This window comes from Cynocephalus volans, chromosome 12 (genome assembly GCF_027409185.1).
Source record: "Cynocephalus volans isolate mCynVol1 chromosome 12, mCynVol1.pri, whole genome shotgun sequence".
Taxonomy (NCBI): domain Eukaryota; kingdom Metazoa; phylum Chordata; class Mammalia; order Dermoptera; family Cynocephalidae; genus Cynocephalus; species Cynocephalus volans.
The window spans coordinates 91,617,879-91,636,125 of record NC_084471.1 but is presented as its reverse complement, the minus strand read 5'-3'; the positions used below and the strand labels follow the sequence as shown (position 1 = coordinate 91,636,125).

Here is an 18,247-nt window from a genome sequence, read left to right as displayed (position 1 = left end):
GTATCTTAGAAGAACCCTGAATTGATCGCCAATCAGTCTGACTCCAAAACTTGTACTCTTACCTGCTTTTACATCATTTATACTTCAGCACTAGCAATAGGTCAGTCCCAATAACAAGTGCATCATATAGAGGAAACTACTAAAGAAAAAGACTCATTACATGATTCTAATGATTAGGACAAGGAAATCCCTAGAGTATTTTTTCATGACTGTAATATTTGCAACGATATCTCTGAAAATGTTTAAATCGGGGCTCTATTGGATCAGCAGTTTTCTTAAAAGCTCTATGTGACTGGTCACATTTATTGAACCAAATCTCACATTCAACCAACATTTGTTGAGTAATATACATTATCTGTTACCTTCAAAGAGCATATAAATTACTCAACAGTTGTTGAGTAATTTATGGGTATCCGTTACTTTAAGGATCTTATAAATTACCAGGAAAACAGGTAAAAATCAGGCAGAAATGAGTATGTGCTTGAATAAGGTATAGGATTAGAGCCGGACTGATTCACTCTGGCTGAGAATAAAGAAAGAATCTCATACTATATTAAAGTGTTCATATTATTGGAATCACCTCTAGAATGTAAGACTTGCAAGTATAAGAACCGTGGATTACTCATCTCTGTACCTCCAAATTGGTTGAATGAATAAAATGGCATTTAGACTTGGACATGAAAGTTTAATTTGGAGGAAGTTATTTTGGGCTGAAAAACTAGCTGTCCTAAAGAACAAGTATCTAAAGTACTATGGCATGCACAGAAAATAGAAAGACATCTGATGTGACTGTAGCATTGGGTGTAGAATGTATGAGACAGAGGCTGGCAGGACATAATAGGGCCAGATCACTGAAGTCCTTAAAGATGAGGCTAGGAATTTAGCCTTTGATCTACACAGGGTGGAATTCCAAACAGCCCTGTCCTCAGATTTCCATCCAGGAAATTCTGTTGCTATTAAGAAAAAGGAGGCCAAGACATAAAGAAACTAAAGGTCTTTAAAAAACAGAAAAGCAAACATTAGTTATCTAGCCATTATAGTTGAGGGGATAATTGGCCAATGGCTGGACTTAAAAGAATGAGTTCAGAAACATCTTCTTGGAGGATCTCAGAAAATTCACATGCTTGCTAGAAATGGCTAAAATGCTATTTTAGTTAATGAATTTTACTAAAAACTTAAACCAATATCAGGATTCTCTGGATTGACTATTAACGAAAAGTGTTTTTAGTTAGCAATTATTATTCGAGTAAAATATTTCTAATCTTTCTGCTTTCACAAAAGTTGAATTATTTTATTCTTGTTCTCATGTTTTCCCCAGGTTTATTTGCCTGAGTAAGAACTTACTGAAACTGATCCTGGATCTCATATCAAGAGCTAAATTATGACTTGTTTCTTACGTGGAACATTAAAAAACCTTTCATGTATATAATTTAGTATTTTTATGTACTACCCAAATTGTACACCTAGTGTGAGCATGGGGGCTTTTGTTGTGAAAAACGATTATGAATTTAACTCAAAACCTAGTACTTGACTATTTGTTATCTACTAGTCTCTGGGCAGGACATTTTACTAGGAAGACGGCCTGGGGTCTGGCTAAGCTTGGATATCTCAACCATTGAGGGACTTTAAAGTGAGGAGATATATAATCATATTTGAAGACATTATGATATAAATACTGACCTTTTATCAAAAAGATAAAGTTATACTGTGTAACTATATACTGTAATATAGTTGTTCCTTAAAAACAAATATCCAACATATATTATTAGTTTTTTTATTAATTGTTCCTGTATAATATTCTTAACTGTTCTGAAGTGAAATATTTAGTATGCCACTTCTAATATCTTCTCTGTCACAAAAATCAAAATCTGTTCCTCTGCAGGAACCATGGCTGTTGAGTTTGTTACTGGCTTGCCCTTATGAGTTCACCAATAGCATACATCATTACAGACTTTCCCTGATCTCCTGGCTTTCTGAATCCCTTGGTTACTTTATTTTAAATGTATGTCTTATATTTATAATCAGACCTTTAGGTTGGGGTGACCTTTTTACAGGGAAGCTGTCATTGGGACCGTTCATTGCTTTGCAAATGTTCAAGTTTTTCAGAAAGAACTATTCTGATTTCAGAGTATCTTTGAGATAGCATAGCTTTCTAGTACCGTTATCTGAGTATTATTCATGCAATGTACACACACCCACCCACACATCCTGTTTCATAGAATCCTAGAACTTTTTAAACTGGGAAAGGTTTTTTGCTGTTGTTGTTGAAACATAGCTGATTGTACATATCTGTGGGATACAGAGTTGAATATCATTACCTGTGATGCTCAAATCACGATAATTAGTATATTCAACAATGCACAATGTAATCGTTTTTGGGGTCCTTTACCAATTTCTCACTACCCACCCCCCCACCTCTGGTGGCCTCAGTTCTGTTCTCCCTTTTGAAAGTTCAACAAATTACTGTGATTGTTGTATCATTCTTTCTATTTTAATTTATTCGTTTATTTTTTTAGCTCCCACTTCCAACTTCCTAATTTTTCTGATAGTGAAACTGAACCCTAAAATACTAAATCAATTTGATTGGTAATATAGGTACCAAATCTACGAAACCTCTGAATTTATGACACTCAAATACTTTGTTAATATTATTGACAAGATGATATAAAAGACATACTTCTACTTATCTGCTTAACTAATGTAAAAAGAAAGAAAGAAAAAATTGAATGATTTGGGGTCATGGAATCTGGTAGTCTCCTAAAATGAGCAAACATAACTATTTGGTCACCAAAAACCCACATCACTGTTTTTAATAACTTCTGCCTTACTCGACCCCACAAAAACTCCACTATGCATTGCAGAGTTACAGGGAAAATCTGACCTATTGACCTATAATGTGGCATGCAATCAACTGTTCACTCAGAAAATAGAGGAAGTAAAATTCATAGTGCAAGTTCGTGTGCCTAGAATCCCTGTTTTCTACCTGCCACCCAGAGCTGTGTGTGGATCCAGGGTCTTCACAGTATTTCCCAAGCTTCAGCCCAGCCTTGTGTCCACACAGTGTCTTGCTCCTACTATGCCCCTCTGGATCTATTGCTCTAAAGTGGGACAGAAATCAGGCCTTTCACCTCTATCCTCTATTGCACTCTGAATAGAGTTAAACTATATGAACTGTTTGTCACCCCAGGGGAAGCTTTGTCATGAATATTGATTAGCTAAAAGGGCATTTCTGTCATCTGGTTGGCAGATGACACGGAGAGATCAATACTTCTCATATTTCAGTCTCAGCCATCTGAAAGAAAGGTGGGGAAGGAGGGAGGAAGAAAGACTATTTACCTTATCGAGATGGTTGTAGAAATCAATATTTGCTGCACAGAGATACCTCCCAAGCAGTGTGGCGTGGGTTGTAAATATTGTGGCAATAGGAAGTTTCCGGGCTCGAGAAAGGACCAGACCAATTCCAGCCTGCCATTCATGGAATTGGGCAATGACATGTTTACCATCTGCATGATCTGTCACCTACACCAGAAAAAAGCATTTCAAAAAGCCATTAATGAAGCTTGATCTGGATCATGGCCCACAGCTTAAATGTTATCACATTTAAAGGGGTCTACATATGAAGTATGTAGATTTAGCAAGGATAAGTGTTTTATATGATTCAGTGGCATGTTCTTAAAGCCCAGATTCTCCCTTTCAGTGATGGTTCAGATTTATTTCTGTATCCACAGAAGAATAAATACTGCTAATAATAATGAGTATTAATATTAATAAACGAATGGAATAAATGCACGGTAGGTACTCAATAGTCATTGAATGGATGAATGAATAATAGCAATAATAATACACCACCTAAAACAGCTGAATCAATTGGGACTGCCCACTCGCAAGCTTCTTTTTACATAAATAACAAATGACTCCATGTTTTAAGTTTGTCTTACTTGTTTTGTGTTCCTTGAAGCCAAAAGCAGTTTAAATAATATATTATTTTAAGAATAAGAAACTGGGGAGAAAGATGCTAGTAACTTGCTTAGAATTAAACAGCAACTTAGTAACGCACTGAGAACTCAGGTCAAATTCCACTACCCCAAACCAGGTGAAGCATCAGTCTCTCTGCCTCAAAGTTATCCTGTTCCACTTTTGCAGAAAGTTAATAATCACACTCCACTCCCCTTACGAGCTATTTTCTTAATGCAGGGAGTAGCAAAACACCTGAATTCACAAACTCTGAGCAGAGCATGAAGAGGTCTGGAGAGTTAACCTAAGACAGCAGTTATCACACTTAAGTGCGTATCAGAATCACCTGAAAAGCTTGTCAAACACTGATATCTGGGTCCTATCTCCAGATTATCTAATATTCTGGGCTGGGAGTACAAATTTATACTACCTACAAGTTCGCAGGTGATTCTGTTGCCACTAATTGAAAGAAATGCTTTTTGAGAACTGATTTAGGCTAAGTCCTTTGAACCGGTACCTGACCTTCAGAAAGTTCCTCACAGCTATTAACAGTTGCACAAAAGTGACAGCAGAGACAGGGCTTGCCCAGTAGCCTCGAGTTTTTTTTTTTTTTTTTTTTCCAATGCCTCTATTTACCCTTTGAACCAAAGAGAATCTCTATTTCTGGAACTGCTTTATTTTAAAGAAAATTGGGACTCTTGCTTTCTTGCTTCTCTTCATTCTATTTCCTTTTAACAAAAAGGATGACACCAGATACACACACACACACACACACACACACACACACACACACACACACACACACACACACACACACACACACACACACACACACACACACACACACACACACTGCTTGGTGGTTGGCCTCAGCCTTGGAGCGGTGGCTCAGAGAAGGCAGTTTGCAGACGAAGAGTTGGTCCTACCACCTGGTGCTAAAACAAGACCGCACATCTGTCATTAGGCCAGATTATGCCATCGCTTTTCCGCTCCTTCTCCTACAGCGTCACCAACACAAAGCAATAGGTCTGCCTGTCCCCCTTTCTCCTTCACTTCAAGGCAGCCCTTTATGGCTGTTGGAATATGACTTCATCAGTAAGAAAGACTGATTAAGGGGACACACTCCCAACATACTCGCACAGTTCTACGATTTGTGCTTAGACCACACATCCCCTCGGCTAGGGATGCTCTTCCTTCACCATGTGATTTTTAGGCTAATTATCCTGAGGTAATGAAAGGGATGCAAAGCAATCCTCCTGCCATGCTCTGAGTTGAGTGCAGCTGTGGCTCATTTCACAAGAACTGGTTTCTAATGCTCTTGCTTTCTCACATCTGTAAAATATTCTGCAAAGGACTCCTTAGTAACTGCTGAGACCACTTCACTCCATAGCAAATAATAAAAATACCGAAAAGCTATTCCAGTTGCACAAATACTTGTACATAAACAAAACAGAATATTTCAAGCTATTTTCTACTCCCAAGATTCTAGAATTCATGTAAATAGTGCATGATATATACTCTCTCTTTTTTCTTGCATATATATCGAGTATCACCTATGTGGCAAGCAATATCATCAGGTGTTTTATATACATCATTTCATTTAAATCTGACATGAGGTAAGCAGTAAGAAGCATTCTTATTACTCTGTTCCAAAGGCTGGTGTTTAGTTTGAGGAATGCTGAGCATTTTCTCCGATCTTTTTAAAATGCATTAGGATGCAGAATAATGACATCATCTCAAAATTTGCTTAACTTAATGATCATAGGATCACTGCTGGGCACTGAATGCAGGAGTGCTGCTCTCCTTTTGTATCACTGTACAGTAAATCATACCTCTTTTAAGAACCAGGCAGTTAAAGATCCAAATATCAGCATATCATTGGCTTCTCGGTCATGGTAAGGGATGCCGACACTGCATGCTTCCCAGAGGTCACCCTTCCACCTGTCCAGATTCCAAGCCGAATAGCCTATGTCAAAGAGCACCACGTAAGGACTTCCTTCTATCAGCCATCTTCCAAAATGCACCTGTCATGTAAAGAACACACAGCTGTGTGAGCTTAGAGGGTATAAACTTCACATAGAACTCAACAGCAGATTAAGCAAGCTACACCGAAAATAGTGACAACACATGGCATCTGATGTCTGAGTCTGAAGCTGGGATGGGCTTGCATCCATTCATCTAGAATCTCCAGGTTCTTGCTCTTCATTTAACTTTGCTCATTTAGAAACAATGTATCCAGATCATGTAATCTGTTTTTCTGTCCTTCCTTACCCTTCTGCGACCTTGAGCTCATGGATATAGGGTTTCACGTTGTAGTCTACGCTTTTATGATAGTCATAAGATGAAGTGCTCTGTATCTTTAACAGCCTGTACTTGGATATGATGTCTACTGTGTCGCTTATCTTCCTTTATGTAACAGGATTTAAGTATTTCTTACTAGAAAAGAAGCTGGGTTTGTAGACAAATGTGTACGATTTATCTTCCTACTCCTATAAAAATAAGTGAGCCAAAATATTCCCTATTACATGACATGTAACCTCATAAACCACTTCAAATCCTTTCTGGAACTCAGCGGAAATTAAGATCCTCTCTTGGTTATCAGCTTCTCTAGAAAAGTGTGTCCACTTTGCTTACATATTGACCATTATGACTCCACCCAAGGCTGAATTTTGCAGAACTTAAAAGCCCAATGTGATCACCATTTCCTCCCAGGGGACTCAGGCATGTGTGGTGATGTTTCTCCCCCACCCATGCCTTGGCCAACCTTGAAAGACCCTCATTACTTGTAAGTTGCTTCCATTATAGTTTAGTATTTATCTTTTTAAATTAAATTAAATTTTTTTTAGACTGAATTTTCCTGAGCTCCAAACAACTTTTTAATAGTTTTCTCTTTGGGACATTCATTGATTCATGTGTTTTATTTTTATCTGATATTTACTTACTGCCTAATAGGTGACATATGGTACACTGAGCTAGGATCATGGAGAAGTGTTGAGACCTCAGGCAGAGAATGTAGGCTAGCTTGTCTTACTTCCAGTCAGTTCGGCTGCAACATGGGAACATTCTTACACCAGAAATCCATTTAGGATTCTGAGACCCATAATGCTTCCCATCTCCCTCTTCCCTCACAGGAGCTTCAGATGCAAGCCCCTGCCAACACCCCATTCATTTTCATCCCAGTAGCTCAACGTGTGCCCATCTGTCACTCTCCTGACATTCTCCATGCTGCCTCCACTATGAGACGTCTTCCTGGTGCTCTCTGAAACTTCAAGTTCCCTTGTAAATGACACAGTCTCCTCATTAAACCTTGCATGGACCTCCTAGACAGCACTACCCACACAGACATCTCAAGGCAAGGCTTCTGAATATGAAGGAAAATTACTATTTTTTAAATTCATTTGAAACATGCAAGCCTTGTTCTTTATTGGTGAATAAAAATATCTTTGAAACTTATGCTATCCGAATATATTACCTTTCCTTGTTCTACTAGTTACCTGGTTGCTTTTTGACCTTATCCTGGGCAACTTCAAAGTTCAGGGTTTTTAATCTCACAAACTCACCTCATAGTTATTTGACCTTATTGACTTCGAAGAACTTCATGTCCGCTTGATTTTAGCCACCCAAGCTCATGGCTGCATTCTTATCCTTGTCAAAACCCAAATTGTTCCTTCTCTGGAATATTCCACTTTAGCATCCTGTTACCTGACCACAACTTCTATACTCCAGTTCTCCCACTCTGTTTCTCCCAGTGTATACATTCTTTCTTTTTTCTCTTGAATACTTCCAGTTCCTGGAACCCTCCCTTTTTCTCCTCCATTATCATCTCCTCTTTGGCTTCACTTCTTTCCTGTCCCTTTTAGACACAACAGTCCATCTATGTAACCACTAATTCAATCACTCTCACAATTACCTCCAATACCTGTGCCACTTGTGCCACGAATGCTGGAATTAAACACTGCACCTCCACTTATTTAACTTCCTGCACTTTCACCAGGCTGCTGATTGCTGCTGGAGAAAGTTGCAGTCATGTATATTCGTGCCACTAAAAAGTCATGACTACACCTCAAAGATGTCCAGAAATTCTTTTACATATTCTTTAAAAGCTTTCAGAACTTTTTCATTCCAATTCTCTTATTTCAACAAGTGTCTCCTAACTCTCAAAAGATGACCTTTAACTCCTGCTTCAGTGACATCATCAAAAACATTGGGTGAGACCATCCTAGATTCTCCATCAGATTTTCTCTATTTGCGTTCTCCCTTTATCTCCAGGTGTGAAGAATAATCCTTTCAGTATTACTCTGGATCTTGTTCCCTGTCCCACTCTCAGAGTCTTTACTCTCTTTAACCTCCCATTTATTCTGAACTTTCAACTTTTCCCTGTTTGCTAGGCATTTCCTTTTGGCATATCAATGTGCTCCAGTCTCACCCATATTTAACAAAACACGAATTCTCAAAACCATGTCACTCTGATACTACTTTATCATCTTCACCCTTCACGGAAAACATCTCATAGCTACAACTTCTGTATCCTTTTTCTCACCACTTATTCATTTCTCCCCCTGAAATCTGATTTAGCCTTTCCTTCTCCTCTTAAACTGTACTTAGCAATGTTATCAATGACCTGAGTATTGCCAAGCCCAGGCGACCCTGGTTCAATCTTTTGTTGACTTAATCCCTCCTTCACACTAGAAACTCTCTCCTCCCTTCACTTGACATCCCTATTCCTGTTGTGGCTGTGACAAATTATCGCAAACCTAGTGGCTTGAAACAACACAAATTTATTATCTTACAGGTATGGAGGTCAGTAGTTCTAAACGGGTCTTGCAGGCTAAAATCAACATGTTGGCAAAGCTGCATTCATCTCTAGTCCAGGGGAGAATCTGTTTTCTTGCCTTTTTCAGCTTCTAGAAGCCATCTGCATTCTCTGTGGCCTCTTCCTCCATCTCAAAGTTCATGACTCCCACCTCTGCTTCCACTGGCACATCTCCTCTCTGATTCTAATTCTATGGCCTCCCTCTTATGAGGATCCTGTGATTATACTGCCCCCCCCCAGATAATTCAAGATTATTTCCCCATCTCAAAATCCTTAACGTAATCACATTTACAAAGTCCCTTTTGCTATATAAGGTAATATACTCACAGGTTCTATATCACTAGTTTTTCTTCTACATTTGCAATCTCTGGCTCCTTTTAATGTAGATGCTCTAACACATAAACATGCCCCAAGGTTTGGCTCAAAACTTTTGCTCTTAGTCTATAAACTTACACTGAACAATATCAACACCCATGACTTCAACTACAATTCAGATTCAAATGGCTTCCTCAGAAACATCTCTACCTTCTGCTGAGCTCCAAACCCATTGTTCTTAGTAGACAACTCCTCTTGGTTTTCACAAGGTGCTCAAGTGCAACCTTTTTAAAACTAAGTGTCTCGTCTTTCTCACAAACCTGACCTTCCTCCCTAAGTAGGTGGATGTCTTCTCTTGTGGGTTCACGTAAATTGCACTCTGTTTTCCCAGGACAGTTTACGGAGAGCGGTGCAGGCTCCTTTACCTGGCAGCCATGCTTGTTCATTGAGTCCACTGCTCTCCTGACAGCATCGTTCGCAGGTTCACATCGCTCCACCTGAGTCTTCATATTATGCTCAAAATATGGACCTATCAGAAAATAATTGTCCCCCCATTCATCTGCTGTTGTTTTGGCCTTTGTCTGAATCACAGTACAGATGCCTCCAACTGTTAAAAAAAAATTATATTACAATATTCCAGTTAGTAATTCATTTCAACTGATGAAGAGATGGAAATCAGTTTGAATTAGCATTTAGAATCGATCAAGTACAAGAGTTTATTTAACTTTCTAAAAGCATAGTGTTTACCCCATCATTAAGGGATACCAACACGTGTACTATCTGGTTCCATTCTGTGCCACTGTTGCATGTAGTTACAAGAAAATCTCCCACACTAAAGAGCCATTCCCCTCCTAAGGCACCAAGAAGGGTACCTCTTTACAAAGGGAGAGAGCTGATCGATTTTGATGGAAGACACTTAGTGCAACCCTGATGTCAACTCCAATGAGACAAGTACAAATTTTCACACTCATACAGTATTTCCTTCTTCTTGGAGTCTTTGTTTCATTTTCCTCCTCTGGCACTGCTGCTACCAGTATTGAAACACAAAGCAGGAAGATATGCATACTCTTGCAAAATACGCCTAGTCTTAGATCCGACAATCTAAATCTAGAAAATTGTCCTGGGGGAAAAACAGGAAGAGCACCAAAAGACATGTATGTAAAGGATATTTATTGAAGTGTTATAATGGTGAAAAATTGGAAACAACTTGGATTGGACCCACTTAATTGGTCTCACTTGAGTTAACTCACTTAGCTGTTTTAAGGTTCAATTAGCTCATTTGTTAAATGAAGGTAAAATAGTATTTAGCTTGAAGGAAAAAACAGGTTGTAGCAGCAGATTTAAAAATTAGGCCTCATTGAAAAGGTGATGTTTGAGCAAATAAAATATCACTTAGAAGTGTGATCAAACAGGGTGAAGAAATTAGGCAAGCACATATTATGGGAGGAATTTTTTAGGCAGAGGTAATTGTTAAAGCCAAGAAAGGCCCTAAGTTGGGAGCAGAGTGTGCCAGGGGAGAGTAGTAGGCATTCAAAGGGTAGTTTTGCTACTCAGTACCCAGGTAGGAGGAATAGGGGAAGAAACCCCCCAGTAAATTTAGGCAGTGTATTTCCTGTGCCAGCTCTAAGCAATAATAGCACATGTGAATGTGAAAATAGTCTGAGTTGATTTCTTGGGTAATACTTTGTCCATGAGCTGTAGGCAAGGGGATGACTCAAGAAATCCTGTGTGAAATCCTGGAGCTAGTAAGACCTTGGCACTAATCTTCAATTCAATTTCAAGGAGCAATTTTGTTACTTCCTTATAAAGATAAAAGTTTCTTCCCACTTTCCACTGCTGTTTTTCATAAGGAATTCTAACTCATCAGACTTTAGGGTTTGACGACTGTATCTCTTAAATGTATTTCAGTAACTTAGACTTTAAATTAGTCTTATCAATAGTCACAACCAATGGCCAAAAGGTAGAATCTCCATCTGTGATTTTTTTCTTTAAGCCACTCACACTCAAAATATACTTTTTAGAAAATTGCCTTTTGAAAGGTGAGACACAAAAGGCAAATGTCGATACTACTATTTGATACCAACAGTATTCATTAATTTATAAAAGAGAAGAGCTAATGTAACTCCCCAAATGTAGACACTACACGCAAGCAATTTTCATATGCACCCATATAAACTAATTGTCCTTTATAACTTCATCTTTGAGGAAAAGATTTTTGACTGTACTGCAAAGAAATTTAAATTGTCAGTTAAGCAGAGTCTGAAAATAAAGACACTATCAATTAAAGGTCAGATGGCTGGTGATGAGGACAGCATGGAACACATAAAGAAAGCAAAACTTGGAAGCAGAAGCTTCTAGACTCAGAATAGACGTGATTCACGTAACCATTCCACAATAAATGTAAGTGTATATCAATTAATATCAGCATCAACCATGCCTAAGTATTTCCCCATATTCTGAAAGATTTTATGAATCATCAAAATTATTTGTTGAGAAAAAATAAATATAGGGAAACCATCTGCAAGAGCAACTAAAAAGAACTTTTCTTTAAACTGTGAGTGTTACATCTTACCATCATATTTAAATATATATAAGCTCTATTCAAAACCGCTATCCTCAAAAATGCCATATTTTCAAATAATTTCTCTTCTTAAGTAGACTTATTTCCTTCTCATCAGGGAGAATATGCTTTAGGGTTCTGATGGTGCAAATTATTAAATGCCTACTATATCCTTTTTATTCTTAAAAACTTTTATTTGTAACTATGTATCTTGCCCAGCAATCTTGGTACATCTTTGTTTTTTAGATTATGTGTTTCAAATTCAAATACGCTTGGGCAAATGCAAACTATTTTATTTGCTTTCCCAGCTGAGGCCTTCAGCCTTGATATAGATAGTCCTCAAATTGTCTTAGAGTATTATAAATACTATGGCTACTCTTTCAGTCTACCAGAAATAAAAACATAAAACTAAAAAAATAAAAATCATCCCATATTGATTGGAGCTTGATTGTAAATAAATCTTTGAGCCCCTCCCCCACCTTAAGACTTCACCCTGCACAGTCTTTCTGTGGGGAGGTCCTCGTGCTGCTGTTTGATATACTCAAGCACCACTTTAGCCTCCTTTGTCCTCCCCATATTTATATGCCAACTAGTTGCCCTTGATTTTTACTGTTTATTTACCACGCATGGCTCCAAACTTCTCTCTTAGCATGCTAGAGTATATGTGAGTTCAATGGCACAGAGAAAGGGTTTTTTTAATCTGCAAATAGTTTCATTCCTACATTAAAAATGCACGTTCTATATCATTAATGAATTATTGTTTTACCACAGTGTAGGTCATTGAATGTGAACTTAACTTTTACTTTTTAAAAAAATTATTTATTTATTAATATTATTTTTTTTTACCTTCTAAGATGTTGTTGCAGAGCAGTTGGGCAGGAGCGGGAGAGGGGATGGGAGAAGGAAATAGGGTGGGAGGAGTAAGAAGGAGGGTGGACTTGGTCGAGGCCTGTGGCACCTCCCTCATTCTGGCAGGGGAGATGGGGTGGGGGTGGTTCCTGCAGTGGCAGCACGGTAGTCATCGCTGGGCTAGTTGCAAATGATGGGGGGGTGTGTGGCTGAGGCCCTTGGCCCACTGTCACCCAGGCTTAGGAGCCCAGGGTGCTTCCTGGGTGGCTCAGTGGTCATCACTGGTTGCGGATGTCAGAGGGGAATGGCTGTGGCCCCCCCATTGCCCCAGATCAGGAGCCCAGTGGGTTTCCAGTTCTTCTAAGCTTAATAGGTGTTCTTTGGTGGTGTGTTAGACCTTTACTAGTTAATATCAGACTTTGTCTCTGTTTTTTTTCTTTGTTTTTGTTTTTTCTTTCAGTTCTGTGTTGGATTATTTGCTGTTCCTACCACTTAAACTCTGCACTGGAACTAATTTGTTGTCCTTTGCTTACTTCTAAAATGGGGGAACTTCCTGTGGGGACCAGCACTTGAGCCCTGTGGTTGAGCTAAATTGCTGCTTTGCTGCTGACCCCCTGGGGAAGGTTTTCTTGTACAGCTTGGGTTTTTATTGTTGATCTTGTATGCATTTCCAGGTCATGGGAGTTTTGGTACACCTGGGCTGTGTGAAAACCTTGGTCTGGGCCTGAGACTCCCCAGCAAACTACACCGCCTGCAGATCTGCATTCTCGACCAGTCTCCTCTGAGTGGTCCCGCACCAACTGGGGGGCAGATCAACTGTCCATGCTGTGTCCCGATGTTCCCCTGCTGGGCCCCTCTCCCCCATCACTGCACTCCCAACACTTCTCATGGGGCAGGCTGTGAGCCTGTCCCTTGTGATGACTCATCAGCTTCTGAAGGCTCCTTTTTCAGCTGTTCTGGCTCCTTGCTCTTATGTGGGTCCCTGGGAACCCTGTCAGTGGTCTTGCTGGCCTGCAGGCCACCAATGCCCTCTTCTCCCCTACTGCTTCCAAGTAACTTCATATGAAGGGCACAGCTGAGGCTTTTGCCAGTTCCTGCTCTGTGCACTCAGCAGCTCCAGCCTTGAAGTAGCCGGGGTGTGAAAAGGTGGGAGCGATACTTTCTTTCTCTCATCACAGCTTCTCTTGTCTTCATGAAGTCCATAGGTCTCTCCTCTTCTTCCCCTGAGCTCTAGCAGTCCCAGCCTGGCGGTCACTACTTTTTGATAGTTGTAAGTTGGTTGATTTGTGGGAGAGAGTGACACTGGGGACTGTCTATTCCACCATCTTAACTGGAAGCCCCCAAAGTAACATTTTCTTGAGTACCCTGACTTTCAGATGTGCAGCAATAATGCTCACGTCCTCCTCCTGGTCCTTCTTTTGTGGAATGGTACAAACTTGCACATTCTCCTGGTCCATGACTCTTGATCGCCAGTCCCCCCTCCCCCCACCAGCATCCACATGCACGTCTGGAGCTCCCCTTAGTGCCTCCCTCTTGCTCACTTGCACAACCACGTAGGTCCGTCAGGGGTCCTAGTTCTCAGACACCTGCTGCAGCCATCGATTTCTTCCTCGGATCCAAAGGCCTTACCCCACTATGTCATTGACCCCTGGAGACCAGAAGTTAACTTTCACTTTAAACAACTGCTTTGTATTTTATTGATCTATATTTTTCTGAAACAACATGGGAGCTGTCATGTGAGATCAAAGTATCAGGACTTTTATGAGAAAGAAAAGATGAGCTCCCATGGTATATAGAGCAATGAGGTAGTTAAAACTCTAAGTTTTCATCTAGAAACACTGTTAATTTTACTAAAATTACGATTCCAAAGCGATATAGAATGGACACCAGCTAAATAAGGATCTTTCTTTCATAATACGTAAAAGTATTATGTCTGGCAATATGCTTGCTTAGGGCTAAAACAAATTGTTTCTAGTCCATTTTAAGAGGGAAGTATCCATTAAGGGACTAAATTTCAGAAGTCTTTACGTAGATTGTTTTTAATGATCCTAAATGTCCTCAACATGATCATTTGTTCATAGTCTACCGTTTTGGGCAAGTCTACGTGGAAGAAACGATAGTCGTAAGGCCTGAGCAAAGACAGAGAAAGAAAACTTTTGTTTCCGACATTTGAGTTAAACTTTCCTTCCTAGGTCATGCTACAAGTCTAACTTTCCTATTATCCTCTCCCTCAACTAGTGACAGTGCTTTTGCAAAAACACATCAGTCTACTTAACACTTCCTGCTAATTAGCACTTCAGCAGCTTCCCATTCATTGTTCGTAGATTGCAGATCAAACTCCTTAAGGTTGTTAACTCTTTAAGCTTCACATTCCAGCCCCTGCAGGTCTCTCTCACCTTCTCTCATGCTCCCCTCCTTTTTCCTCCCCAAGGTTCCCTCAGATCTTTGAACACAGCACACTTCGGCTTCTCAGCATGCATCTCACAATTCTGCACACCAATGCATCTCAGCATATATAGTCCCCTCACATTGAACACTTTTTCCTTTAATGCCTTTGCCATTTCTCCCCCAAAGCAATTCAACCTTCAGGTGTCAGCTCAAATGTCTGTTCACTAGAGAGGTTTTTCTCAAACGCTAAACTAGGTTAGGAATCCCCCACCACCACTTCCTCTGTTTTCTTATTCTCACACTTATTTCGTTTAACTATGATTGCACGTTCAGTGTCTACCTTTCTGCAAGTTTGTAAATCTGGAAGACTGGGAATGAATCCTGTATTGTTCAACTCTCTCTTTCTCATCTCCCAGCCTGACACTGAATAGACACTTAATGAATCTGAATTGAAGAATAAATTGGTAATAAAAATAAATGGATGAATAAATAAAAGCAATAAATTTCAAGGTTAATATTAATAAGAGAGAAAGGTTGCTCTGAGGTCTGAGAATTAACATCCAATAATTTAACTGTGACCCCTTGTTTTGCTATAATTTTTACATTTCCATTGTTCATTGGCAAAATTCTGGCTGTGAGGGGTTTTTTCCTCTCTAAGAAATCTTTTTTTGGATATGAATATATTTCCTTGTTTGCCACAAAACATCTTAAGACAGCTGGAGTGTATTACAATGATATTCAATAGTTTAAGGGATTTTTTACAAAGTTTCGGAAATCTGTGACCTTTCAATCCTGTGTTCTTTTATCTACAGGACATTTGCTTAGACAATGGAGGTTTTAATATTTAATTCTTATATGGTAGTAAAAAGAAGATTGGACTTGGAGGAGACCTAAATGTTGGTCTTCACTCTGCATTTGCTCAGTCATTTAATGACTCTGTATATCCATCTCATCCATGACTTGGGAGAGTTGGATCCATGATCTCTAAGATGCCTCATCACTGCTATAAACTGCAGGGAAGTAAAGGTTCAAAAAACATTTAAAAAGGAAACTATAGTGGCAATGCATTTGGGGGGATAAACACAATAATTGTCCATCTATATAAAAATCTCTAATAAAACCAGACTGTGATAAATATTAAAATAAAAATACATTGAAGACGATGTCATCTTGGGTAAATCACATTGTGGGTCCCTGTCCACTAAAAAGATTCCATTCCCCTTGTAGAGGAAATGATAGAAAATGAGTATTAAAGACAGCTTAGGGATTGAAAAGTAAATGTATTCAGTCCTTTATTTAAAAAAAAAATTCACTGAGCATTTTCTATGTGCCAGGCACTATTCCAGACCCTGATATCAGCACATGTCATAGGGAATGAAGATTCATGGTTTAACTTAACCAATTTTCGTCAGTGTGTTTCCAGCACCCAAGAGACTGCCTATTCTGCAGAAAAAAACTTTTATTTCAAGGCACACTCTAGGCTTCACATGTGGTAGAGATGGCTCTGTTCCCAGGAACTTTGGGCATACTTAAAACTGGACTGGAAAAATCTGTGACTGGAAAAAGGACATTAGAAACAGGTACACACAAAATACTTCACTCTTCTCTGCTAAGGTTTCTATCCCCTTTACTTCCTTCTAACTAAACCACAGAGACAATGACTGGGCTCTGCTGTCTTACATGCATTCTGTGCATTTCTACATAGGCAGAATCGGTTTTTAATTTGATTTTATGAATGCATACACATGAGAATTTTGAACAGGCAGCATAAGGTGAAAATCAGAACAGATGCTAAATACATTCCTCTGATTTTGAGATGATGTTGGCTCTGATTAGACAAAAGAAGGAATGCATCACAATCATACATCTCAGATCCTCTAAATTACTGTAGTAAACATGTAATAATAAACATATGCTAAAAAGTAATCGTGTGATATATCACATCACATGTTATAATTTCACATTCTTCAAATTACAGGGTGTCACTGCCATTTACCCACTCATTGCATGGTCTGCTCTTTCATGATCTTGAAGAACTTGGCCTTTAAAACTATCATTTTCCCTTGTGAACATTCCTTTAATAGTCCTGACACTTTTAAACTAGAGAATATCAATCCACAAGCTATTGTTTTCATAATATTCCAGATGCCTTTATTATTAAATCACTTAGGTTGTAGCTCTCTACCTTGCCTCCTCCCATCCGGCATCTTATTAGAAAACTATTTTAATTTTATCAATTTAGTTTCCTTCTTATTTTATCATTTCTATGTATGCATCACATTGAAGAAAAAATTACTTTCATTCTTCTGAGTAGTAGCACAATCTTATGCCTCTGAGCAGCTTCTAAATTCAAACTTTAATTCCAAGCTAATGTTGAATTATTAGGAACATTATTAAATATTTCATACAATCACTAACAGTATATAGAGTTAAGGTTTCTAATTGATCCTGATCACATATAGGTCTTCCTAAAATAAAGTAATTATTTACACTTCTTTTGCTGAGGAAAATCAATAAAACAAAAAAAGTGAATATTAACTTTTTATGCCTATTTTGTCATAACATAGATTTAAATTTTTAATTTCAATACTCATTTCCCTGCAAAGACTAATAGCTTCAACTTTCTCTCTCTTGAACACATATTCACGTCTAAGTGTTCACTGCCTGTTGAAATAGTCAAATGCAGCCTAAATTTACATTCCATTTAAATGCTTTCCTCACTTACTGGCAATTCACTATCACTAGAGAGGTATCTGGGAAATCTTAATCCGCATTCTTCAGTAATCTGGTTTATAGCCGCCTTCAAGGAGCCGTACCAACCTTTATTGGTCACTTCCCATGAAACCTCAAAGAGCAGTAAATCCTCCACAGGAAGGTCGTCAACTTCCCACCGAGGAAGGCCACTCAGGGATGCCACAGACAGAGATCGGCCTCGGAGCATTCTTCAGTCCTCTGAACCTTTTTTGAATCGCTGTTTCAATTAATTGTAATCCCAGGAGAGGTGCACTTAGGGACATAAAAGTTTAGAGCTGGCAGTTATCAGGCTTTGGTAGTGGAATAAACTAGCAGAATGAAATCTCATGTGCTTCCCAGAGAATCTCCAGTGGAAGGAAGAATTCTCAGGTCCTCTGCAGTCTTTCTGGGCAGGTCCAATGAGAACAATATATCTAATTATGATCTCCCCAAACCCAGAGCAATCACAAGTAAAATCCTCTGGTTCAGGGCTTGAGCAAGCACCTCCTGGGGATAGCCTTAGCATGGCCCACGTTCCGCCCTTCAACCCTTGTCCTTTGACCAAACTCCTGGACGCCTACAGTCACCAACGCTTATTTCATCATTTCCAACATGATCCAATATTAGCAATTTCC

The 18,247-nt window shown here is 39.1% G+C and overlaps 1 protein-coding gene across 2 annotated transcripts in view; it reads right to left on the bottom strand.

Moving 5' to 3' along the window:
* Positions 1 to 17,820, bottom strand: part of GYS2 (glycogen synthase 2) — a 45,697-nt gene extending 27,877 nt beyond the window's left edge. Inside the window, exons 1-5 of one of the 2 annotated variants that reach the window (XM_063075499.1) lie at positions 17,700 to 17,820; positions 9,508 to 9,689; positions 5,787 to 5,978; positions 4,220 to 4,222; positions 3,337 to 3,519 (exon numbers count right to left, since the gene is read on the bottom strand). In XM_063075499.1, the coding sequence (XP_062931569.1) occupies positions 3,337 to 3,519; positions 4,220 to 4,222; positions 5,787 to 5,978; positions 9,508 to 9,689; positions 17,700 to 17,820 (681 nt within the window). The remainder of the gene's footprint in view (positions 1 to 3,336; positions 3,520 to 4,219; positions 4,223 to 5,786; positions 5,979 to 9,507; positions 9,690 to 17,699) is intronic. The other variant, XM_063075498.1, reaches the window with a different exon arrangement.
* Positions 17,821 to 18,247: the final 427 nt, after the last annotated feature.